Source organism: Aythya marila, assembly GCF_965140915.1.
Source record: "Aythya marila genome assembly, chromosome: 18".
Classification (NCBI taxonomy): Eukaryota; Metazoa; Chordata; class Aves; order Anseriformes; family Anatidae; genus Aythya; species Aythya marila.
Window position 1 is genome coordinate 3,377,139 of NC_139059.1, and position 26,295 is coordinate 3,403,433.

At 40.3% G+C, this 26,295-nt stretch overlaps 1 protein-coding gene across 2 annotated transcripts in view; it reads left to right on the forward strand.

Annotated features, from left to right (window-relative positions):
- Positions 1 to 20,804, forward strand: part of PRKCA (protein kinase C alpha) — a 148,687-nt gene extending 127,883 nt beyond the window's left edge. For both annotated transcript variants that reach the window (XM_082774929.1, XM_082774930.1), the window contains 7 exons: positions 1,300 to 1,391; positions 2,956 to 3,018; positions 3,534 to 3,672; positions 9,757 to 9,837; positions 11,415 to 11,522; positions 13,984 to 14,124; positions 18,735 to 20,804. In XM_082774929.1, the coding sequence (XP_082631055.1) occupies positions 1,300 to 1,391; positions 2,956 to 3,018; positions 3,534 to 3,672; positions 9,757 to 9,837; positions 11,415 to 11,522; positions 13,984 to 14,124; positions 18,735 to 18,899 (789 nt within the window). In that variant the 3' untranslated portion in view covers positions 18,900 to 20,804. The remainder of the gene's footprint in view (positions 1 to 1,299; positions 1,392 to 2,955; positions 3,019 to 3,533; positions 3,673 to 9,756; positions 9,838 to 11,414; positions 11,523 to 13,983; positions 14,125 to 18,734) is intronic.
- Positions 20,805 to 26,295: the final 5,491 nt, after the last annotated feature.

Sequence of the window (26,295 nt, forward strand, 5' to 3'; positions counted from 1 at the left end):
GATTAATTGTTGTTAATGTTTTTAGCTGCTCTTTTTCCTTGCAGGCTTCTGTTGCCATGGATTTTACAATAAGACAATTCATATAAAAATCTAAATTTTATAGTTCAGATCTGGACAATTAACCATTTTGCCTATGGCTCATCTGTTGGACTTAGCTTAGAAAATCAAAGCTTTTAAATGTATGTTAATGTTATAAAAGTAGAGACTCTGGACAAGTAGAGACTTCCTACTTCCAATTGGTGGTTCTGAAGGAAAGAGTGGGAATAGAGGTTATACCAGAGCATCTTAATAATGAGTTTCTTTTCCATCAGATTATTGGGAACTTTCATATAAATACTTCAAGATAATGCTTCCATCCAAAATAAATAAAGGAAAATCAGAGGAAGCCAAAAATATCTCTTCTGCAATTGGGAGGAAGACTGTTAATGCATCTGATACGCTATTTGGATCATGTTGTGACTGCAGAAAACAAGCTTGCCATAATGTTGTCTGCCAGAATTTTCAAAGCTAGGTGGCCTAAATCATCCACCCTAAATAAAAGATGTTTGCAGAGTGTGAACCAATATATTTGTACAGAAGGCACTTGGAAGAGGTCAATTTTAGTCCTCTGGAAAATGGGCAACAGATTGCTTCAAGTCTTACTGTCTGAAGGTCACTAAGTGGGGAAAATACTACATAAGTGCACTCCAATATGTTGTGGTCCTGTTTCACTTGAGATATCTGGGTGTGGATTTTAAAAGTCTTAACTGTTGAAGAAAAAGCACCCTTCAAAATACTTTATTGCAGTCCTTCTTTAGCTGAAATAGGGACTTGTGAGAAAGGAACTTGGTGTCACTGGTGAAAGTAGAAGATACTTTTGTAAACCCTTTTACTTCTTTTCTTGCCTCCTTTTAGTTATGAGAAGAAAAATATATACTTCCTAAGAAGGAAAACTTATTAGGAGGCATTAGGAATGGGCTGAAAGTAAGAATTTTCAACCATCTTTAATGCTTTTTCACATTTCTTTTTAGCAGACAGAACTATATGTGAGTAATTATGGGAACATTGTAGACAACTAATATATAAAATTGCATCACTAAAATTGGCAAAACTAGACAGGTCCCATCAGTCATTTACTCTTGCAGGTTTTCCAAAACATCCCATTTCCATTTCCTGATCTATCAATTCTGCCAGAATGTACAACCAGTCCCAATAATCTTAAAAGCTTTATAATATCATATCAGTGATTTTTTTGCCGATCAATGCATATCTAATATTATGTCTAAAGTATTTATGTGCATCTTTAATACTTTATCCTAGGACCGCCTGTATTTTGTTATGGAATATGTGAATGGTGGTGATCTCATGTATCACATTCAGCAAGTAGGAAAATTTAAGGAGCCACAAGCAGTGTGAGTGTTCATGTTTATATATTTAAATTGTGTCATCATCTTAATTTTACCCTGTAAGAGGGTTAGATTTCTTTGTCACACTAACTCGTAGCATCTTCCTAGGTTTAGTCTGAAGTCTAGGCTGTCCTTTTTTTGATTGCATTTTTTAAGACCCAAAAGAAGTTTATTTTGAAAATGTTATTTGCACACACAGGCCAAAGGTAGTCGTACTGTTATTAAACAATACAGCAAAACAAAGGCAGTGTGTGCTTTAAAAGTGACAATTTAAACAAGGCAACAGGAAATTAAAAGTATTACTTAGTATTCTCATGTTGCTTTTAAAAGCAAGTATATAACAAAAGCAAGAACATTTCAATCTGAATTAATATTATAGGGAAAGTTTTAGAAATACACTTCACATTTTGATAGAGTTTATACAAGATAAATTCAATGTATAGCTTATAAGAAGTTCTGTAATTCTACTTTTTATAGAAGTTTTATTTGTGAGAAGTTACTAAATGATTAGAAGTTGTTTATATACATGGTCCCTTTTAGATTATTGTACATCTGGCATATCAGTGAGTAACTGATAATGATCTGCAACATACTCAAATGTGGATACCATCAGTACCATTTTAGTCATGCTTAAAACATCTCGTCATCATTTATTAGTGTTTCATAAATCATTTACCAGTGAAACTTTAAAATGAAGTGTGACCGATTCTGTTTAAGAATTTGGCTAAAATAATTTCTCATTTTGATTTAAATAATCAGGGCTTGTTTAAATGAGAGGCCTTCTAAATATAAGCATTTGATATAAAACAGAGTGTCAACATGAAAACTCAATGCTGTCAGAACACCCTTGGTCCCCAGCTAATGTAACTTGCTGAACACCAGTTGGAAACAGTGCTTTATGACAGCTTATGCCTGTGGAACATATTCGTTCACACACGTCCACAAATAGCTCTGGTTTCAGAGCTAAGCGTTCATTTTCCTTATGCTAGCCTAAAAAATAATCTTGTCTTTGGATAATCTTCTTGCCTATAATTTGTGCAGCAACAGGCTTCAAACATCCATCAATATTATATATCCTTTAACTACATTCAGCAATTATATTTTATATGGTAATCATTTTAATTAGTTTTATGTAATTAATCCATTAACAGCCTGTATAAAGGAATACTATTTCTGCAAATGATTTAGTGCCATATGAATTGCAATGTAAATTGAATTGCATCCTGAATTCAGCATTGATATGTGATTAGAGATAATGACCTATGCAGGCAGACTGATCAGTGCAGTAAAAATGCTGTACTTCAGCTGCAGAAAGTTTTTTTTCTGGTCTAGGGAGAAGTTTCCAATTTAAAAATAAATAAATAAATAAAATCTGTACCATCTTATCATCAAATACTCAAAATTAATTGTATCTATTAAAGTAAATTTGAAGTAATATATCTTTTATGTCTACCTATAATGTATATTTCTATACTTACGTTATCATTTTTTACCATGATGCATTTCCAAAGTATTTTGTGAGAGGGAAATCATGAGGCAATATGAAATCTGTTGGGCTTTTTTCATACAGGTTCTATGCAGCTGAGATCTCGGTTGGGTTATTCTTTCTCCATAACAGAGGGATTATTTATAGGTGAGTATAATCTGTTGTAAGCCATTTCTGAACTATTTTTAAAACCCTTAAATGATCAGTTTCTTGAATTTTTCAGTTCATTTTTAAAACGTGTTACAAAAAGCAATCGCAGCAGCATTCTGTTGGTTGTATTGTTGTTGGAGCACTGTAAACCAAAGCCTCTGCTTTACCTGAACTTTTCTGTGCTCTGCCCAATCAATTCAAGTGAAAACTCTCAAAAATGTGAAACATCTTGTGCTTTCCTGTTTGAAAGTTCATAAGGGTCAGTGAGAGTGTGCTCATTATCATCCACAGCTCTCTCTTCATTATTTGTTGGTTTTCGATGCTTATGGCTATTCTCATATATCTGCAGGGAGGTGCTTGGCTCCCTTGGGACTGCAGAGTGCCATGTACGCACATCCCCCGTCCCTCCACCCCCAGAAAGCTGCACATACCCCTCACCTGGCCACAGAAGTAGATAAGTTGGCCCTAATTGATCCTAAGCATTAACATTAAATCCCTGTGATTCTTTATAGAGATCTGAAATTAGATAATGTGATGTTGGATTCAGAAGGACACATCAAAATTGCTGATTTTGGAATGTGCAAGGAACATATGTTAGACGGAGTAACAACCAGGACCTTCTGTGGCACTCCAGACTACATTGCACCAGAGGTAAATATTTACCTTTTCAAGAATCTTATGGTCTCTCAAATGAGAATTGGCAGCACTCACATCTCACACCTCCCAATGTCGATAGCCGGAGCTGTGGATACTCTGTGGATGGTACCACTTGTATTTCTATAGGTGTACTGAATAACTTCATGAATTAATACAGTTACATCAGTAAGACCTTACTATTTTAAAATGTATCTAGTTGATGGAAAATTTTATTTGATATGAGATCAGTATTTCAAATTTTGTTTGTACTAGCAAAGACTAAATAAGCAAGCTCACCCCCTTGTGATTTTTAATTTGTAGCCTGAAAATGTTGTTATACAAAACTGTGCTTCAGCGTGAAGTCAGAGAAAGTTCGAGGGGGTTGCTGATGAGATCGGCAAACATTTTATTGATGAGATCAGCAAACATTTTATTTGCTGATTTATCAGCAAACATATTTTATAACATAGTTTCTTTAATGTTTTTGTCTATAGGTTCACACAGCTGCCAAAATACATATCTTTAAAGGTTGTTCAGCATTTTCAGGAAAACACAAATCTCATTGATTTTTGGAAAGGGACTGATGAGGCTGTGAAACTTTTCAGTGACCTCCCTACAAAGCTACTTGGGTCCGCTCCAGGCCCTGTCTTACAGGGGTTGTGTAGTTGTCCTGGGGTCCTGCTTTTGATCTCGGGAAAACGCCAGTCATCAAAAGCCTCAACTAAGCTGTAAGATCAGGACTTGAACGAAATTGATGTCATAAATCCATACTTTGACTAGGGTTTTCCACGACTTACCAGTACCTCTGCTGCATTCAAGCCTCCAAAGTACTGAAAATCCCATTCAAACACGAACCTAGCTGCAGTGTGTCTAAAATGCAAATTGGGTGATGAGAAACACAACTGTATTTTAAAGCACTGAGATAGAGAAATAGGAGCTTAGAGTTAAGATTTTTTAGTCTGGATATGATTTGTATTTCAATAGTCTAGGTATAAGACATGAAAAACAAGCACATGTGGTGATTTGGAAATTATTCAAATATATGAATATTAAAATCTGGTGTTTGTGCGTACTGAGCTTTCAAGAGTCTTGATTTGTTTGGCTGCAAATTCAAGGCAAGAGGCTGTATCCTGATCCAAGAGATGCTGTGTTTCACCAAGTGCTGAGCAAGAGGCAGCGCTGGCTGGAACATTTCTGGCTGTAATTGAATGTTTGTTGGAATATAGGAGATTTATACATGGACAAGTAAATTAGTGTCTAAGGTGAATTTTGTCATCTTTATGAAATTGGAATGAAAAATAGTTTATTTTTTTCTAGTTGCTAATTCATGCTTTTCAGAGTGAAATAAAACCTTTTTTTTTTTTTTTTTCCACAAATCGCTGTTGCTTGCTACAGGATATCAGAACAACCAGAGCAGTATTTCATTTTCTCCTGTCAAAACATAAATGAAGCCAATATGACAAATCAAAAAGTCTCCTTTCTGTGGCAACCAGCTTGTGCCAGCTAATACCAAAGAACATATTATCAGTGCCAAAATGCTCAATATGGGTCAGTGTTGGAATGATTTATTTTAATTTATTTGGAAATGCAATGTGAAGAAATAAAGCTTTTACCAAAACATTCAGTCACTGGGAGGAAATTAGTCTTTCCGTTATCTTACAAACAGATTTTGTATTTATTTATTTATTTATTTATTTTTGGTTAGACAATTTTCTTTAGTTTCTGAGGACATTATTGTGACTAACAAGTTGCTAACTAGGCCTGTGATAAACTTCAAAGTAAGGTTGATGTCTGGCTTCCAGGGGCATGTTCCCATGGGCTAAGATGTATAATAGATTATAATGAGGATGCGTTTCCAGAGTATTATTCCCTGCTGCATGAAGATAAACGGGCTAAATCTAAATAAACTGTTTGAGAAATCTGGAGTAGAGCTGTCCTGTGAGTGTGGGGCACTCAAAACTACAGAACTAGCTCTTTTGGTCAGTGTTAGGGAAATGGCATGACTGCAGTGGGTTCTGAAGGACCCCCGCTGTCTCTCCGTGAGTTAACCCCAGGCAGTTCAGAGGTAGCATGGCTGGGGTGCAGGGGTCAGATGGGGCCACGAGGACATCTCAGCTGGCTTCACATGGATGACCTTGGCACAGAAATGCGGGGGAATAGTGGCACAGCATTCAGAAAGGTGGATGTGCATTTCCATGCACTCGCTGTAAAATACTGCTTTCCTTTTATATGCTTGGGGATTTGTTGTTACACACTGGTGTATAACACACTGATATTAATATTCCTTTTTTTAATCATACACAATCTGGGAAGTATGCAGAGGCTGAACTGGCTGAATCCTGGGTTTGACCACATCTGTCAAGCAAACAGTGGTTCTCTGGTATTTATTGATGTGCTGAACTTAAACATAAATATTTATGATCAGGGCAGTATAATAGCCTTGAAATCAATTAATACTTTGTATTTCCTTGACTAGTCAAGAGAGACAGAAGCAGATGGATGTCGAGGCTTAGTGGGGATCCTGGCAGCACCACCCACTGCCTGCGGTGCAGTACTGAACCCTACCATGAGCGCCCTGGCAGTACCTGGAAGAATGATTTTGAATTTCAGAAGACTTTAAATTAAAAATTCCTTTTCCCTTCTCCTCTATCAAATAGCCTCAGACCTTAAGTTCTAACTGCAGTTGCCAGGATTAGGAGAGGGTAGTAGGTATTGCAAAGGTTTGGAAAGTGTGCGTTTGACTGTTTCTCATGCTAGTTATATTTATTTCTTTTAATAACTGTGCTTTAACTTTTCCAGTAGACGTAAGAGATGTTCACAAAAGACTTTCTTTTGCCTCAGGGATATAATCTTTTCATCCCAACTGGCTACCAGCTGCAAGTGGCAATGATCTAAACATTCCTACAAATTGCTGGTATTAATCTCTGTGTCCTGCTCTTCACTGTGCCTTCCTTGGAGGCAAAAAAAAAGAGGAAAAAATGCAGTCAACATTGCTCAGCCAGTTTGGCTTGATGCAAGAAATTCCTCCTGAGCTCTCAAATCCACAGAACCTGAACAGACAGAACCCTTAAAAATACAGTCATCAGTAGGGGAAATAGGACATTTGAAATGCAAAAAGGCAATCATTTAAATAGTGATGGAGAAGGAGGGGAAGGAAGGATCTTATCAACTTTCCATTCCTGCCGGACCAGTAGAAAACAGAGGCCATAGCAGGAGGAGAGGATGGTTCTTCATTTCTGGTCCCACAGCCCCCTCACTGCTCTGTGGGTCTGCTCTGCTCACTGCAGTGAGACAGGAGGTCAGTGTTAATATGCCCCTCGTTAGTAATGTGCCTGTGTTTATTCCAAGAGATACCAAAGCCTGTACCTGCAGATAGGCTGATATTGGCAGCTGCTGCCAGGCTGGCAGTGCTGGCTCTGGGTACAGCAGCTGGGAGGTAATGCACAGTGATTGCAGGATGAGGAGGGAGCTGCTGAAAATACGCCGTTTAGAACTTGCTGACTTTGTACCGCAGCGTTTGACTGTATATTCAAAACTCATCTGCTTCCTCCCACATCTAATTCCTTCCTTGAAATGAGCATCCTTTCCTCTCCTTTGCATTTTCCAATTAATGCTTTGAGTAACTCCCAGTGTTATGTGTGGGTATAGCTGTTGGTTTCTGTGCGTGACACACAGGTTGGAGCATGAACGTGGCACATAGGTTTGCTGTGTTTCACTGGTGTCATATCCTTACCGGGGTGCAGCAGGTGATTCAAATGTGCATGTTTAATTAGGATTAAAGGAAAACACCTTATAGTGTTACATACATCAATGGACAGTGACAGCAAAGTATCACCTTTTCCTACATTGCAATAGGGACATGAAAAGTGTTTATATTGCATTTGCAGTGAGACTTCTCTGAAGTGGGCCCTTTCCAGTCCCAGTAGAACTCCATGTCTGTATTTCTTTCCCAAAATCCCACTCTTTCATCATGCGATTGGTTCCACATGAGAGATGCATGCTCTCTTGGAAGGGCCACTGCTCTTCTTGTCGTGCACTTCTGTTGATGTTGACATGGAGCATCAACTGAATATTTCAGCCAATGACATAGGACACAAATTTTAGTGCTCTCGTGACTCTGACCATATGTTAGGTTAACTGTAGGAGATTTTTTCATGTTCATTCTGTCTCTCTTGATGATTCTGCTTGATATGCTCTCACAAAGGCAAATTTAATTGGGGCAGATTGCATTTGCTGATGAGAATGCTATTTAGAGAACAGCCCAATCTTGACTTGCTTCTTGCTGGTTAAGTAAATGGCATCCTTAGGTCCATGCCTTGTTACATCTTTCATTTTATGACATTGTGTTACCTTCTTGAAATATTTCCTCTCCTCAGTGCTCCCATCAAACTCTTTGACACTAGGAGGAGAAGTAGATTAGAGCATGCTGGACAGACCTGAGACCATGCCTGTCTCCTAGGATTTCCTTTTGCTGTGCTGTGGATCTATCTTTCTCTCTCATTTGCTAATTTAAATATGCTGTTCCTTCCAAAACCACTTAAATGCAGTGCGCTTATTGTACAAAATGTTTTGCCCTTACAGATTAATGACCTTCTGAAAAATATCCCTTTCTGTTTTGGTAACACACCTTGCCATTCCATCAGGCAAGGAGGTATTGTGGGAGAGGGGTTGAGGATGAAATGTTTTAATGTTTTCTTTGTGTAAAGGTCAGAGTTTTTTTCTGGATAAAGTTCTGAAAGTGTTTAGTCTTTGAAGAAGCAACATTGATTCCACAGGACCTCTGGGAACTTGCTGGTGATAGAAATGATAGGGAGGGCAACCAAGTTTGTTCACCACCGTAACACGAAATGAATGTCCCAAATATATCTTATAAAAGCTCAATGTATGTGGCTACTGCTAAAAGACAATTAAGATAGCCTTTATGTAACACCTTTCAGCTGAGAATCTTGTCACTACCTCTGGTTGTGTAATACATTTTGAAGTGTGATTTAATTTGAATTTTTTTGCTTAGAAACAGTGCAGTAATTTTAAATTCATGTGCTGCTGTTACCCCAGCAAAAATGTGTATTCATATAGAGGCTCTAATTCTGTTTCGTAGCCAGGCAGCCCTGAGAAACAACAAAACTCGCCAGTTCAACTTCTATTTCAGGCAACTAAGAAATCTGGCATATGTGGTCTGTACTGGTCTTAGCAATTATTTCACAAAGACTAAAAACATCAAAACATATTGGAGGCCCCAGTCCTGGTTTCCCCAGCATAGGTGGGATGTCCTGCATCCCTCCACCATGCCCACTATCACATCACAGTTATTTAAAAAGAGATATGAGAGGGTGTCTGAACCTCTGAACACTTCTACAGGATGCCCAAATGCATCTCTTAAATAAATGAACGCTGATCTTTGAACAGGTCCTGATAATAGAAAATGACGCACGAGGGGACCTGCGTGCTGTTTGCACTCGCAGCCTCTCATTGTTTCAGCACTCAATTTGTGCTTCTGGGTGAGTCAGATGCGAACCCAGAGGACGCAAAACACTTGATGTTTCCATTAGGCTGAACAGCAGAAACCGCTTTCTTTTTGATGTAACTGGTATCTGGTTTCATACTAAGAGTATCTTAATCATGCAACTTGGGAAAATGTAACTGAGCTTTTCGGGGTTTTGCTCTTAAATTTTTATTCCTCTTAGAGTGGAACAAAACCATAAATATTGAAAATAGAAGCTTAATTATTAATAATCTGTAAATTAGTGAGTCTCATGACTTGAAGCTTTGACATGGATGGAAAAAATTTTTGTCTTGTCTCCTACATCGTGCTACTCTACTTCCGTCTTTGCCTTCAAATGCACATCTCAAGATCTCCTAAGAGCTGAATTTCCCACGATATCAGAATACCAAACGATGCAGGTGGGTTTAGAATAGCATTTGCAAAAATGTCCAACTCCAGCTGGAAGCAGTGATTAGCTGGAGTGAGGATTACAGTGGTGGCTTTCTGGGTCCTTGCAAAGAACTATGTTTGTCTCTGTGTCACTATTTATCCAATATGTCACCAGACTGGATGTTGGATAACAGGATTTTTGTTTTTGTGTGTGTGTGATTATACAGATTATTGCTTACCAGCCCTATGGGAAGTCTGTGGATTGGTGGGCATACGGAGTGCTGCTCTATGAGATGTTGGCTGGCCAGGTAAGAGTTACCCTCCTGTGCTTGCCATGACCTCTTCCTGCCTGTCCAACACTGCTCTCTATCAAAAGTTGCTAAAGGGCTAGACCCCTAGGGGACAAGCATGGGGCTTTTCATACTCATATTATGTCTGTGTACTCTTGACTGTCTCTGACTTCACTGAGAACGTGTTTAGGTTTTAAGCTCTTTATATTGCACCCACATAATAAAGCACTGCCTTTGAATATGGTTCCTTTGTACTGTAACGATGTTTTAAATAGCCATCTTCAAAATTGAATGGGAGAGAGACGCTTTAGCAGGAAAATGCATGTCAAATGGAAGAAATATAATTTAGTAGCTTGAAACCGCAGGGAGACATAATAAGACTGTGCATATGCTCTGCATTGCAGTTAAGTCACACGAATACAGCTTTTGTATTCTGTGTCCTGGGGGTAAAGTATGGGTCTCACTGCTTGAAATAAGCTTAGTTACAGACCCCTTATTCTGCACAGTTACTGAGACACTGTTCTCTGAGTCACTGAAGTAGGAAAGCAACTCTGTACTGCAGTAAATGGCAGATAACTACTGACTTCAGGAACTCGATTCATCTTGAGTTGGAAAAGATTTGTGCAGGTGGCTTTCACTGAATGTTAGCTAGACGTATGCATTTCCTTAGTGATATGGTTTAGTGGAGGACTTGTTAGACTTAGCGATACGGTTTAGTGATTTAATGGTTTAGTGGAGGACTTGTTAGTGTTAGGTCAGAGGTTGGACTCGATGATCTTGAGGTCTCTTCCAACCTAGACAATTCTGTGATTCCGTGATTCCTAAGCTTAAAACATACATTTTAACCAAACGCATTTAATAGTTTCTCTACTAAATTCCACTCAATATTTTCAAAAAGTTTTTAAAGGGTTGCAATTGCAGTCGTTAACATTTACAGTGTGCATTGCAAATATTAGGCAGCTGAGTGCTTTTTAGACAGTGAGATTTATTATTAGCTCGAACTTACATGGTGTCCGTATCCTGGGGGACTCACCCACAGGCACTTCCCTCATCACCTGTATTTAAAAATAAAATACAGCCCTGTCTGGTGATACAGCCTGCTCCTCACAGAAGCAGAGCCTACGTGCATGTCTTGTAAAACAAACTGGGGTTTAGCTGGAATTAAGTGAGGAGTGGATATACTTTAATACAAGGTAACAGCTTGTATTAAAAAAGCTACAGTCTCCAGACTTTACCCCTTAAAGTGCTGCTGCCTGCCTGGTGCACAGTAGCTTTAAAAACTATAGATAATTGTGAAGATAAGCTCATTGAAGATAATCCAGCAAACCTTTCATTAACCTTGCTGCCATGTTGGGGACAGAAATGAAGATCCCCAGGCTGCAAATGGCTGCAAGCTTGGTGTGTATTCCTGAGCAAGGACCACAGCTTATACTGATGTCTTTGGGCATCTCTGCCTGACTGGGAGGCAGGTTGCTGGGCTGAATGCACCTCTAACATGACCCAGTATGGTATAGTATTGCTATGCCATCTCATAAAATGTGGAAAATTAAAGAAAAAAATAGGAGATTAACTTATATGTGCCTTATTTTTAACAGCCTCCATTTGATGGAGAAGATGAAGATGAACTTTTCCAGTCCATAATGGAGCATAATGTTTCCTATCCAAAATCACTGTCCAAAGAAGCTGTCTCCATCTGCAAGGGGGTGAGATAGATGTTTCTTTATCATTAAGCTTCTTTTTGGCAGTCTTTATGAATAACTAAATTTGTCTGGCTTTGCTATGGCACTGTAGTATTTTAAGTGCAACTTCTGTCAGGCTGTGCTAAGTTATATTGTCATAAAGTGCTCATCGCTTGGTGTCACTGATAAGTATTCAGCTCCTCCTGCTGTGCCTGCTTATTTTATGGTAAGAACAAATGTCAGAGTCAGTAGCTGCCAAATCCAAAGCAGAAATTATAAACAGGATGATGGTGTGAAACGTCTCCTCCCGCCTTGCTTCTCAGCCCTTGGCAGCACAACCCCAGCTTTGCAAGGTGAGGAGATTTCCCAGTTTAGATGGATGCCAGATATTCCAGCGAATGTGCTGTGGTCCTCAGCCCAGTGGGCCTAATCACAGCAGCAGAATAAAGAGTTAATAAAAATCATTTTCCAGTGTAGATAAAGATGAGCCTATGTGAAAATCTGCAGCATAACCACAAGCGAACTGTGGAGAAATGGTATCCCAGTTGTAACCTGTGTGGCCAACAATTTATCTTAGATTCAAAGTTGTTGTTGTTGTTCTCAAGGAAAAGAATGATTTAATTTGAAGGGATTAGCTCAGAAAAAAAAAATATCATCTGACTTTCTCTTGACTCCCTAGTGATGTGATTCCCTAGAGTACTGTCGTTCTGCAGCTTTTCCAACCCATCCCCTATAAAGCCTTACTTTGATGTCTTACATCACTGTACTTAGTGTCAGTTAATTTGGTCATTACTTTTTTCCTTTCCTTCGGAAGAATTTAAGTAGTATTGCATATAACTTGGATATTAATCCTGAAATGAAAAATCATCAAGAAAAAGAAAAGATGCTTAGAACAAAGTAAAATGAAAGACCACTCTAATTTTGGAGCCTATATCAATGTAGACATGCTGCTTCTGGTAACAAAAACTAAACGATGTATTTTTGTAAAGTACACGGAGATTGATGCCTTGTTGTGAAAATCATACGTTCACCCAGCACAGTTTGAACCTGATCCAATTATCCTGTTTGCAGCTCTCCTGCTTGCTGCTATTCCGCTAGCTGCTTATGCAAAGGGAGTTCAGAAAGTCGAAACTGCATCGCGCCACTAGGTGTAAGGTCAAGTCTCTGTGATATAACATCTTCAATGTCTGCATTAAGCTAACAAATTAATCCCAGACTTCAGTGAGCATTATACCTGAGCTAAGAAGTCAGTGCAGGAGCAGCTGTGTTGCTGGTACTCAGCAGCAGCTCAGCAATCCCAGGCCAGTGCACGGTCGGGCAAGGCGAACGTGCCTGCTGTGCTCCTCAAATTGAATTCTCTGCTTGACGGCTTTTCCACTGGTTCAGAGCGTGCTGAGCTTGGTGATCTCAGTGACTTTGAAACAGAATTACATCTGCTAGAAACGTTATTCACATTTTCTTATATCACCTACTGTTAAAGTGAGGGGTTTAGAAAAGTTAACAAAAGTGGCAAAGTTGCTGTTAAGCTGGAAGAATGACGTGATGTGATCCTAGCCCGGTGCCTAGCCGGCTTCCTGAAGTCTGCTTCGGGTCTCTGCTAATTTCAGAGTTGGAATGTGATCAAATGAACATTTGGAGGGAGACTAAAGTGGTACAGCTGAGGTTTTAAAAAGATGTGTCGAGGTATCACTGCCTGCAGTGTATTAATCACATACGATTTGTAGAAGAGCTTTAAAAAGTCCCCATAACACTGGAACTGAGAGCTGAAGGCTGCCTTGCTCAATGCCTAATGTACGATATGTACAAGGGACAAACAAGCCTTTGAAGGAGCTTGTTAATTAGGGAGCACATTACTGTTTCCAAGCTGGCAATGCTGGTGTTGTGTTTTGTTTTGTTTTGTTTCCCATGTCTGCTTAATCTATGCAACTGGGTGTAGTATTGACCAAGATGTCATTAAGGATGCAAGGGAGGAAACATGGATGAGATGTTGTCAGCTGGGTGCCAAGAAACTGTAGGCTCCATAATGAGATGTCTTCAACAGGCCCAGAAAAATGTACTTCATACAGCTTCGGTATACTGGGATTTATTAAGTTTAATTGATCGCTGATGTCGGGCAGAAGCTGTTCTGGAGATTTATAAGACTGAAATGAAAGACCAAAGGCAAAATGCAGGAGCGAGCTGTGTTGTGAGCCAACGGGACCATGGTGTGCCCAGGGCACCGTGTGCCCACCCAGGCCTGCAGTGCTCGCCTCTGCTAATGGGAAACAGTGCACAAGCACGACCTTTAATTTGGCTGCTGGCATGCTGTCTCCAGCAATGAAACAAGGAAACTCATCTTCAAAAAATAAATTTTAGCTTTTCAAAGCAATCTTATTAGCAACTTGCATTTTCAGGAGAGGAGCAAGAACATTGCAATCTGGGGAACGTCTGTCTCGCTTCCACTCCAGCACTCAGGGTAATCATTTGGTGTTTTCTTCTTTGGTAGCTAATGACTAAACATCCTGCAAAACGCCTCGGCTGTGGCCTTGAAGGTGAAAGAGACATCAGGGAACATGCTTTCTTCAGGAGAATTGACTGGGAAAAACTGGAAAACAGAGAGATCCAGCCACCTTTCAAGCCCAAAGTGGTGAGTGAGGGGCCAGACATGTCCCTTGCCACACGTGTCTGTGGGTATGCTTTCCTGCGGGGTCAGGGTGGTGCCAGCTTGGTGGTGCTCAAAATCTGCTAAAACAGGGAATTTTGTTGGTGGCTGAGCCGTCTGGAAGTCTGCTAATGTTTTGGCAGCCTGCGGCATAACCCAGTGTTGTTTGTTCTTTGTGAAAAAGTCTCACAGTGGTTGGAGTCCTGACTGGACATTCACGCACTGCATGAGATGCTGAAAAGAACACACAAGACTGGCATATTCACATCAGCTGCTTGAGGCATGTGGTAAATGCCATTCCCGACCGTCTCCTCTGAACAGCGTCCAAAGTCAATGACTAAAGGTGTCTGAATTACTGAATTCCCTCCTCAGCGGGCTCTGTTCCCCAGGGACTTACATTCCCCAGCCTAGAGTGACAGAACCCAGATCTGCTGAGTTTGCAGGAATGGTACATGATTTATTTTTCATGTCTATTACTGTTTCACACACGTGTATCTGTAGGAATATTTTAGAAATCCAAACAAGTGCCCTTAGTGCAAGAACCATTTGCATAGCACAATTTGAAGAACTGCATTTGTTGACACAGAAATTCTTTCAGCATGTCCTGCACTTTATTGACAGGCAAAAAAAATTATTTGAACACAAGAATATAAGCTTTCAGGAACAGCTATAAATTGTTATGTCTTGACATCAAATCTTTCTTCTCTAACACTGTTTACACTTCAGCTGAGATGTGTAACAGTCTCTAGCACTGCAGGTATAGGATCATTGCTCTGTGCGCTGATTTATTTGTCAATACAGACATGCTAGTGGGGTATCACAAACTAATGAGCAGAGGCAGAATATATTTCTCCCTTATTGCATACAAATCCCTTTTTCACCTCGCCAGGAAGGGAGTCGCATGGTGAGAAGTGTTTAGTGCTAGGGGAAATCATCCTTTACATATAATGTGGATTTTGCATGCAGGGAGGAGTGTAAGTACGTAAAAATCCATACCTGCTACTGCCAAGCCTGGCCAGCCATTCCCAGAGCTGGCTGTCAGAGGGGGGCTGCACTTATTACAGAACATTTTATGTAAGATTTTCATTATGTGTTTTTTAGGTCAAAATTACTGTTGATCATAAAACAAGTCTACCTTCACATCTGTAAGTGTAATTAGCTTGAGAACTGAGTGCTCAGACTCTCCTTGAAGTTAAAAGTAATGCCAGCACAATGATACTAAATGCTGAAATATGGTCTGGTTCCATCGTAGCACGCTTGGTGGCAGATCCTGGCTCCTGTTCAGAGCAGCTGTTATCTTTCTCTGTGGTTATCATGACCGGTTTTGTTTATACAGGCTGCTGTTGAAAGACACCAAGGAGATTCAGGCATTCACATGGAGCTGAACTTTCCCAGACAAAGATAATTTAAAATCCAAATCTGATATTTACATACCCTATGTATAACTCATTTATTGTGGTTGCTGATTTTATTTATATTGATTCTAGAAAACAAAAAACACACAAACCTTAATGTGTGTCAAGACATGGACGTATTTATAAGCTTAATTTTGTTCTGTTTTCAGAAAAACACTCTAGGTACATCTTTTCTGGGAAGCACTTTGCTGCAGGAATAATCCTGCTGCTTTTGCACACAGGCACAGTTCTCACTCCAGTATGGAGCTGCAGATTTGGGGTCAGCAGTCAGTTGGTTTAAATAATATTTTCCCTTCCAAACTGACATTTCAGAGGACATAGGCATAGAGTGACTACTTGTCAGGAAGGATATTTTCTCATGTTTGTAAGTGTAAGAGTTCTGGGAGTCCCAGATTTTCAGTTCTGCTTTAATACCCCATTAACACTCATGGTAGCAGTGGTGTTCTTTAATGTGAAGAAAAATATATAATTGAGATGCAAATAGATTGATAAATGATTAAATTTGTTCATATTACATTTACATTTAATGAGTTATTCCTCCATCTCTACCAATATAAGCAGTAATGAGATACCTAATGGAGTCAGAGCTTCAGTTTCAATATGCAGCTGGTTTGAATAGCTTCTGTTTATTGGGGGGAAAAAAGGGAAAAAGATTGAGCATAATTTTGTGGAAGCATCACACATCTCTGTAAAACATCTGTTAAGCAAAAAAAGTCTTCCCTGTGGAAATATCCTTTCGGTTGCTTCTCTGAATCGACTGTACAGCCTCAAAATAAATTTGACTGTTAATTTGGAGATTTTCTGACTTTCATCCAAATGATGGGTAGTTTTCCCCTTGTCAGAGTTCAGCTCTGTCCATTCCGTGTCCCAAAAAGCATTGGCTTCAGTGGGCACCAGGGTACTCAGTGAGCACAGAACCTCAGGTGAAAAAAGCAAACCACCATTAGCCTTTAACCTGCTCAAGTGTCTTTGGAGATGGAACAAGCCTACTTTTATTAGCACTACGGTGCAGTACCTGAGCATGCATTTTTCTTCTGAAATATAAAACAACTAGTGCCTGGGGCAGCAGCAGTTCTTTGCAGCTCAGACTGGCTGGCGTGTCCAAGTCCTTGTGCCAGGTGCTTTGCAAGGAGGTTGGAAACTGTACGGTTTTCAAGACAGGGCACGAGCCACATATCTCATCCTTGAATTCCCTTAAACAGTCCTCCCTTCCGCTTGTTCCTCCTCTAAGTGAGAGGTTTTATTCATGTTAAATTAGTTCAGAAAAATCAATGTTTAATAGTGGTCTGTCGTACAAGTCATCTTCTGCCCTTTCAAAGTTACCCTCTAAATCTGAAGCTAATGGTGTAACGCAGTGTTACCCTCCCAATCCCAACGTAGATACATTCATTAACGCAAATAGTTGATAGTGCAGCCATCCTCCAGGGACAGGTAAAGAGGACATGGTCAGGGATGATGAGAAGTGTTCACTGCATGTACAGTACATCCAGACTTTGCTTAAGAATTTGTTACAGCAGATGGTTTTGAGATAAACAGATTTACCTTTGAACCTCTCCACAATACTCAATGTCTGTTTTTCCCCAGATGCGAAGTCTTTCTTGTACCCAAACTAACTTTGTTCTGCTCCCACCTTCATCCTCTTTTACTTGCTGCTAATCATACCCTCCTGCCTTCCAGCTGTTTTGTATATCACCCCCAAACTATCCTTTTGCAAACCTGATTTCTTTTGTTTTCTGTTCTGAATGAGTTGTGTTCCGTGTGTAGCTATATATAACCATGCTTCTCGGCTGGGCTTCACGAGACGATGTGTCTCTTCTCTTAGACAAAAAAAGAAAGCAAGCTGTGATAGCACGTTTTGTAATGTGGACCTGCTCCCAGGGTACGCTCCCTGCCCCAGTTCCCTTCTTGGGCAGGCAGCTGGAGTTTGCTGGGAATTTGGTGGTTTAGCTCTTGAGAGAAGTTTGGAAAAGAGAATTGCTTCCATTTTGTTTTATGGAGCTGCCTGACATCACTGCCCTGTGAGGTGACCTGGGGGTTAAATCAGGGTGAAATTCAGAATGCAAGGATCAAATAACTACCTGCTGTACCTGAGCATCTCTGCAGTGTGCATCCAGCAGAGGTACTTTATGCAGGGTCTCATGGTGGGGAACATTGGTGAGCATTTTGTCCCAACTCCTACCTCTAAATCCATGGTGCAGTGACTCTTCAGGTAGAGCTAAGTAGTTCGTTTTACTTTTATGTGCTTGTTCTTCTTCCTAAGAGAGTCACATTCATCTTCATGTCTCCACGCTACACTTAGAGGACTGTTTGGTCGTGCTCGCAGTTTTTTATGCTGTCTTCTGCGAGGTCGCCCAGGTTTTCACTACCCTGCAAGACTTTATTTCATGTCTGCTTCGTTCCAAGTGGGACTGAAGTGTGATTTAGAATAAATATCTTCTGCATCTGAGCGAGAGCTAGATCTGGGAATAGACAATTGCATTATAATGTGCTATAATTTCAACAATAATAAAGATTATACATGCAAACACACATGCATGCAAATATATCTATATGCCTATGTAAATCTGTTCATAATTTTCCAAGCTTTATATCCAACTTTAGCTCATACTTTTAGCGCACATAACATTTCCTTTGGTAAAACCTCTTTGCTCTTTTGTTAATGTTATGCCAGTATAGCTCTGTTCAAGTTTATGGATTCACAGGAGTTTATGTGCTATACAAGGAAGAATTGAAGTATGTAAATGAATTTCATTAAGCTTTCTGCAGATCATGAAAGGAACAAAGACTAACACAAAATTTAATTTTGTGTTGTAAAAGTTTTATGGAGAAGCAAAAGACTTGACAGATAAAGTATCTCTTGCCAATACGTGTCCATAAAAATATTTTGTTTTTCCTTTTTTATCCCACTGGTTCTGAATATTTACGCCTCTTTAACTTGTCACCTCATGCTGATGGATGGGAACATTTCTAACTCGGCTTTTCATCAGAATTTATCTATTAAATCCTCTCTGTTTGCCTGAGATTTTTTTTTCTTTAAAATATCTCAAAAGAAAATTTTCTGTAACTAGTTGTAAGAAGTGAGGGAAAGCCTTGGACTCACCCTGATAAATCTGCAAACAGCTGGGACTGCCAATGTATTGTTGATTTTTTTCAGTCTTTTTTTCTCTTTTTTTCTTGCAGTGTGGCAAAGGTGCTGAAAACTTCGATAAGTTCTTCACACGAGGACAGCCAGTGTTAACACCGCCGGATCAGTTGGTCATTGCTAACATAGACCAAACAGATTTTGAAGGGTTCTCCTATGTCAACCCCCAGTTCGTACACCCCCTTCTACAAAACGTAGCATGAAACAGCAGAACAGGAAGCAATCCCACAGTGGGGAACAGTCCTTAACCCTACAGTTTTTAGGGTTTTGCCTTGTTGATTCCATTTGGGCCTGAAAATTGTAGGGTTAGAAAGTGTATGATGGGGGGAAAGGCCACTTTTTCAGGATTTTGGCTTTGCAACAGAGACATTGTCTTAATGGGAGATAAATTACTATACAGTGCCCATTTATTTCTCCTAGAAGTCACCGCTGACTCGTCTAAAGTTACCCATTTTTGGTACATAGCATAGTTTTGCAATTTCCCCCTGTCCTTTTTCTCCCTTTTCCACTCTGCTATCGTTAGAAATAATCTGAGACCCCGGGTCTGAGAAAACACCTCGAACACTGAGCCCTTCCGCGGGGATGCCGTGCGACTGGAGCCCGCGGCCCCGAGGGACCACTCCTCCCCGGGTCTTACGGTGACTTTGGGGAGAACAGCGGCACACGGGACTGAAATGCGCCGGGGAGGAGAGGCATTGCAAAGCATTGTGGAAAGCGGTTGTTTCAAAAACTTCACAGAAACAAATTTGGGAGGGGGGAGGATAAAATCAGAGTAGACCCCGAGGCTTCGTGAACCAGTCCTGTACGCAACACCCCGTTTAAACACGCTTCAGCAGTGGCCAGATCTCTAGGATCTTTGCTAAGTAGCATGTGATAAACTCAAGGGTGAAATTTTGTCTTTAATAATAATAGTAATAATTTTAATAATATTTTTGTGAATTTTAATCTCCATGAGATTATTCTGTGATCCAGGGTGCCATTGTGTGTTCAGTTAATTTAATTTACACAACTCCTGAAGTTTACTGTTAACCGGTTCTACTAATACCAATATTTCACTAAGAAATTTGTTAACCTGGAATGTAAAACAGAACTGTAACTCCTTAAATCTTATTTACATGTGCGTGTTTGTAGTCTGCAGTGTAGGGCAGTAAATCAAAGAAAACTTTGTGTATACTAAATTAACAAAAAATGCAGCCCCAAGTGACTTCCTGATTTCTCCAGAATAACTCATGAAAATCAAGTGAAATTTACTCCTAAAATAATCAATTTTAACTCAGACAACTTGGGGCTGTAAAATAATCAAGTCAGAATGAAGCACCTAAAACTTGTTTTATCGATAGAATGGAATTTAATACATTTTACGTATGCTTCATGCAATGAATTTTACATCTTTAGTAATAACTCTTAATAATAAGGGTTAACAATAAGCAGATCTATATTACTGACATAATCATATCAAGCATAAAGAGTATTATAAAAATTTTATAAATCAAATTGTGCTTTATTTGTGAAAGTTCTTGTTCTGAATGGCATCATTTAGGTTTAGCTAAATGTTTTATTGCTGTTGTTTTGGTTTTGTTTTGGGGTTTGGATTATTTTTTTTTAGTTTTTGGATATTGTTAATGACTTAGGGTATCATCTGTTTTTTTAAATGTAGATCTACTTTTAAACAATAATTGCTACCTGCAGGTTTTATACAAGGTTCAATTAGGCTTTCATTTCACGTCTGCTTATTACTTACAGGGAAGGAAATAGACTTTATTTGCAATGATGAACACTGTAATTAATGCAATCTTCTCCTCTCCTATCACTTAGATAAAAAATTTGATATTTCCTCCTACAACTTACCAGAAGATATTAATTCAAAGATCAGTAAATATTTCTGTGCTTATTTTGGTTTTGTTGCAGCATGTAAAATAGTAGTCAGTGCGTTTTCCTTTCTTTTCCCTTTTGCCTTGTTCATGGTAGCAGCCATAGGCACTCTTTGTCTGTCAGATGTGCATGACGATGCCAGAAGCATGATGTCTCTGTTGCTGCATGCAGACTGATTACAGTTTTTTCCAGCATGTAAACATACTCAAAAAAGTAAGATATTTGCCATAAGAGACTTAAATTTATATTAGAATATGTAACTGGGGGAGGGGGGGAGGGATCTACTTTCTAATCATCTTTTATTACAATAAAACGTCAAACCTGTGCCAAAGATTCTGTCAGAAAGATCCAGTCCTGCAGATCCCGTAGCCACATGGAAGGTCCCAACTCATGGGAGCAACCCCAGAGGTGCACTGGACAATTTTTGAGCGAAGTGCTGTTGGCTGGGAAAGGCAACTGTGTCATGCTTCTGCACCCGTGATGCCTTCCGAAGCCAGATTTTGGTGCCTAGGACGTGGGATTTGGAACACTCCAGATGTTTGGCTTTTGCCCAGCCATAGTCTTTTTGCAGTCACAGCTCTGAGCATGGAGCATCTCCCCGGTTAGAGGGGTCAGCCCTTAGCGGCTGGACGGGACAGTTCTAAGGCACGGGGTAGCATGCTGCTAACGAGGGGCATTCACCACCTAACCGTTTCCCAGATTGATGCCTAAATAAACAGAACTCAATGAGTAATTTTAATACGTTTTAGGAGTAAAATTTTTAATCCATTCTGTGTCAAATATGTTAGCCAAGTCTGGGAGTTGATTTTCTTGTTTATATATTATATACCTAAAGATTGTGGTATGATTTTCACCATAAGGCATGTGGACTAGTACAGCATTCATGACTGTGTTTTTCTAAATATTACTAGCCTGCCATAGTTTAGGAATATCTGGGTGTCATGCTGTAGAAGATAATAGATTCAACAGATTTTTGAGGCTCAAATTTTGAGTAAAGAAGAGGCTCTCAAGTGAGTAAATCTGAGAGCGGGCATTATGCACGTTTTAAGAATGTGAAATGAAAAGGGAACTTCTGAAAAGGAAAATACAGGGAGAAATAGCAGAGCACAAGATATTGAAACCAGAAAAGCAGCACCTGGGTGGACCTAGCCCAAGCCAGAAAGAGAAAACCAGTAGATGTGACTGAGTGGTTCTGCTGGTTGTTTTCCCAAGGAGTTGTAGGGGCGTCCAGCCAGGCAGTTGCTGCTGGCACAGCAGTGACGTGATACTGCCTGTACCATGGCAGTAAGGAGCTGGTCCAACACCTGAACAGAGCTGCTCATTTGGTGGCTGCTTCTCATTGTGAGTTTCTTAGGCACTTGCGTTTGTTCCACAGTTTTGCCACTGCAGAAGCAGGAATTCCTCTTTTATGTCCTTACCTCAAGTTCCTGAGCTTGCGGCATCTCACGTCTCCTTCTGCGGGTGTCTGTAGTGCTTCCTGAATGGTACTGTGAAATTCTTGATGCTGCAAGAATCAAGCGGGTCAAAAGGGATTGAATTCTTGTGGAACTCCTCACTGCTCTTTGCTGCGCGCTTGCACGTGAACGCTTGGACCAGCCCTTTCACGAGAACTCAAAGTGCACCAGCTGGCATGTTTGTTACCTAGAAATTTATGTCAAGTAAAACATTACATATCCAGCAAGCATGTTCCTATCTTTATTTTTCTTTTTTTTTTTTCTTTTTTTTTTTTTTTTAATGCAGGTGTTATTTATATAATGTTTTTCACAAAGTCTGGCTTCTTAATGTTTGTCAGCAGAGGCATTAGGACTGCCTTGCTTTCCCTTGTAGTCGATAGCAACAGCAATCCAAGCACCCAGCATATTACAAAGATTTCTAGAAGTAAAATCGAACATCACATTGGAGAGAAGCTGGGTGGGAGTCATGGGAGTTGGGTCTGTCCCACACGTGCTCGAGCGCCCTGACCCCCACGCACCCCTCGGGGGGCACAGCTCTGCAGCCACCCCAATCCCAAGTGCTAAAAGTTTAGGTTTGTGTAGAGCTTGAATTGTTTAGAAGCTTGGGATTCACAAAACTACAATCTCTCTGGACTCAACTGCTCCAGTTTCTCTCAAATTCAAGACAACCTCCAAACCCTTCTGTACTGCTGGTTTTGGTTTTGTTTTGTTTTGTTTTAAACTATTTGCTATGTTGCTTTTTGTACAAGCGATGTGTGATTCCATAATGTTAGAAACTCCCCTGCTCACTTTGTGGCCTTCTTCCTGTCCCCCAGGACGAGTCACAGGGCATCTGCAGCAGGGATGAGTTGGGGAATCGGTCATTTCTCTCTTTCCCGTTCACTGGAGCGAGGCCGTTTCCCACAGAGGGCATGGGTAGGGCCTTTAGGCCACGTAAAACTTCCAGGCTGTTTTCAGTGAATAAGCAAGACTTTATGTGCTCCTAGATAAATTATTTCATCGTCTGGGCAAAATCTTGTGTGTCTTCATTCACTGGGGAATGACTGCAGGTCTCCAGGACAGCCTCAGTGCTCTTAGCGAGGATTGCAGAGACGTGGGAAGCAGAGAGCACACTCCTGTAACAACATACTCTGCCTTAATCCAGTTTAGAGGAGAAATGCAATTTAACTTCTGATCCTTCATTCCTCCCAGAACTACAATTGAATTTCTTTTTATATACTGAAGAAAGATCTTCTAGAAATCAGCTGTTAGTTTAAGAGATGTTCATCATACATAAATTCTGCTGGCCTTTGAAATCCATCCATTCTTGTGGGGCAAAGATAATGCTGGGCTCTTGTAAAATTGAAAAGATTAAGCGAGAGAGGAGCTTGCCTTCTAGCAGGGAAGTTGCTGTATCCAAGGCCAGGACTGACCAGTACCACTTGCATTATTTTTGTTCTCATTTGGTGCATCCGGGTGCAGTCCCAGTGAAATGCCACAGCAGACGCATGCAATTAGCAGAGGAGAAAAGTCCTTCATATTAAACAAAACACCTTGTTGGAAATAATATTAATAATAATACAATAATAAAGCTTTCATATGAGTAGAAAGCACATTTGCAGTATTGAGTTTACAGTGGGCTTTCTGACCTGCCACAAAACTTCTGGAAACCTTTAATGTGATTTTGAGTTCTTTTACTCATTAGCATAACTTATGGTACATAGGTTCTGTCTGCAAGCGTGGGTGTCAGCTATAGGCCATGTGTTACCTGTGTGCTGTGTGGTAGGCAGACACTGAACTGCAAAGTAGTAGAAAAGTAGAGAAGCTAAAGCACTTTGTTCCTCAGCTCCACACACTTAGACGGGACCTGAAGTAGTTGAGTGGGAGAGATAAATAAGAACTGACTCCATAAACGTGTTATTTCATATCAGCCAGTAACCGTGCCAGTGGCGATTGGTAATTCAGCAGCCTTATAACAAATAACCATGCACTAAAGCCCTTCTGTTCCTCAGAGAACCTGGACAGAGAGGGGTACCAGGAGCACAAGCCTTGGCCTCCCAGGGTGGCCCCTGATGCCCATGGTGGCCTTGGCGAGTTGGTGACCTCTCTGCCTCAGTTACCTCATCTGTAAAATGGGGATAATAATACTTACTTACCTCGCAGAGAGGTGTGAGGGCTTCTTAGTTAATGTTTCTAATACACTTTTAACCTGGAAAGAGTTGTGTAAGTATTATTATAACTTTTACTATTATATCAGCTTATTTGACTCGCATGGTATCACTGGTTATACCATGGTATTTCTACTTTTTTATATAACTTTAGTAATTCTACTGAAACCATTTGAAGAAAAAATAAAAACAGACCTGATATGTTTCTTACAGAATCTGGAGTACAGCTTTTGCTAATGGGGGTCCGGGTGCAGCGTGAGGATGCGCGTGCTGCTGGTGTGGGTCAGCTGCACTTCCCTCTTTTCCATTACTGAGATTTCTACGTGCAATGTAAAAATTCCATGTAAATGGAAGTCTTAGCAGAACTGACCTTGTAGGGCATGATTCCCTATGGGTAAATAAAGTCGGCACAGCTGTTTTGTAGTAATGTTTATACTGACTCCTGTTGAAGGAGGAGCGCTTTTTGTTACGCAGCTGGTCCATCCATGACAGTTTAATTCCATTGATGTTTTAATGTATTCCTGTCGTATATCCTCACCCTTTTCTTTTGCTAATATGTGACACCACAGTTCAAATCTAAAAGCAAATCACCACTGTAGTTCTGTTATTTTTGTTCCATTCATGTCCATTGACCAAAAAGTGATCAGCAGCCAGTTATTAATTCTAATCAGTGGAGTATAGGAAAAGTAGCAGCAGCACTGACAGCTGGCCCCAGCCTGCTTCCATTGGGGTCACCGTGCTGGGTCTCCACTGGGTTTTGGCAGGAAGCCCCCCAGGTTCACTGGCAATGTGTCTGGCTGCCCGGCTGTGGATGCTTCCAGCCCATGGCAGCAGATCTGGCCGCGTGGTCAGCCCTTAGTGCAGGGCATACTGCAAAGTCTACAGCTGACATTATGGTTTTTATAATCATGTAGGTGGCAGGAACGTTTTCATAGGAAGATTAGGTTTCTGAGGTTCATAAGCCTTTTCCCATGAATCAGTTGACTTGGCATGGTTGTATTTATTGCCTTCCTATGGGAGCAGCAGAGGCAACGCTGCTGACAGTGGTGGCACCACGGCACAGTCCTTGCAGAGGTCAGAGCACTCCTGTCCTGGAGCAAGGCAGCACCCCCGGGTGCCTGGAGCCCAGTCTGTGCTTCGGGGCTGTCCTGGAGCAGACTGGTGCTGGGAAGCCCCAGCCCCGCACAGCAGAGCCTGTGCAGTTGTGATTCCTTACAGTAGCATGGCCTCCAGTCCCAGGGAAGGCAGCAGGGCTTGCACACTTGGCCGCCTTGCTGACTTGGGGCACGCAAAAATGTTCTCGCAGCGATAACACAAACTTCAGCCGGGGGTGGTTGCCCACAAAGCCTTTCATTTGTTCTCTCTTGAACTATTAAAATGAATGTAAGAAAAATAATGTCAACAAACTGAAGCTTGTTGCCTCCTTTAAAAACACTTCGGGCAATCCCAACACGTGTACGATTTTGCACGACAATACAGAGTACACCTGAAATGTTTAAAATGATTGCATGTTATTTTAATGTTACCTTTTTTAAAAAAAGAAATAATACTACCTTGAACTCATTCATATTTTTGATTGTTACTTTAAGACCCACATTTTGTATTTATAAAGAGGAGAACATTATTTATTTTCTCATCATTTATCTGCAAGATGCTACTAGAAAATTTGGAGACACCATCAAAAAAAAAAAATCAAAAAAATAATTGGAAGTATAGTGGGCAAGACTGATGTATAAATTACAGCATCTTTTTTTTTTTTTTTCTTAATTCTCAATATCCTCAATCTTTGTTTGCATGAAATGCTTTTGTTAAATATTAATTGTAGTTTCAAAGCAAGTGTGTATGAATAAAAATACTTACCATTACTTTGTGAGAGTTTGCTCTGGCTTTTTTGGGATTTCATTTCAAAACCCACTCCGCGGAGGCTCCAGCAGTCATGGTGTGATTGGCCCCGGAGCTTGCACAGGTGCACACTTTGATCAGCAGTGACTTGAAGTGTTGGCGCACAGAGTTTTAGCCTGGGCTCTTTTTTAAATTCCTGGTAATAATTCGAGAGAAAAAGAGGCTTAACTGGGAAAAGGGTGTGTAAGGTCAGCAAATCTGTTACAAGTAGCAGAGTTATTAAA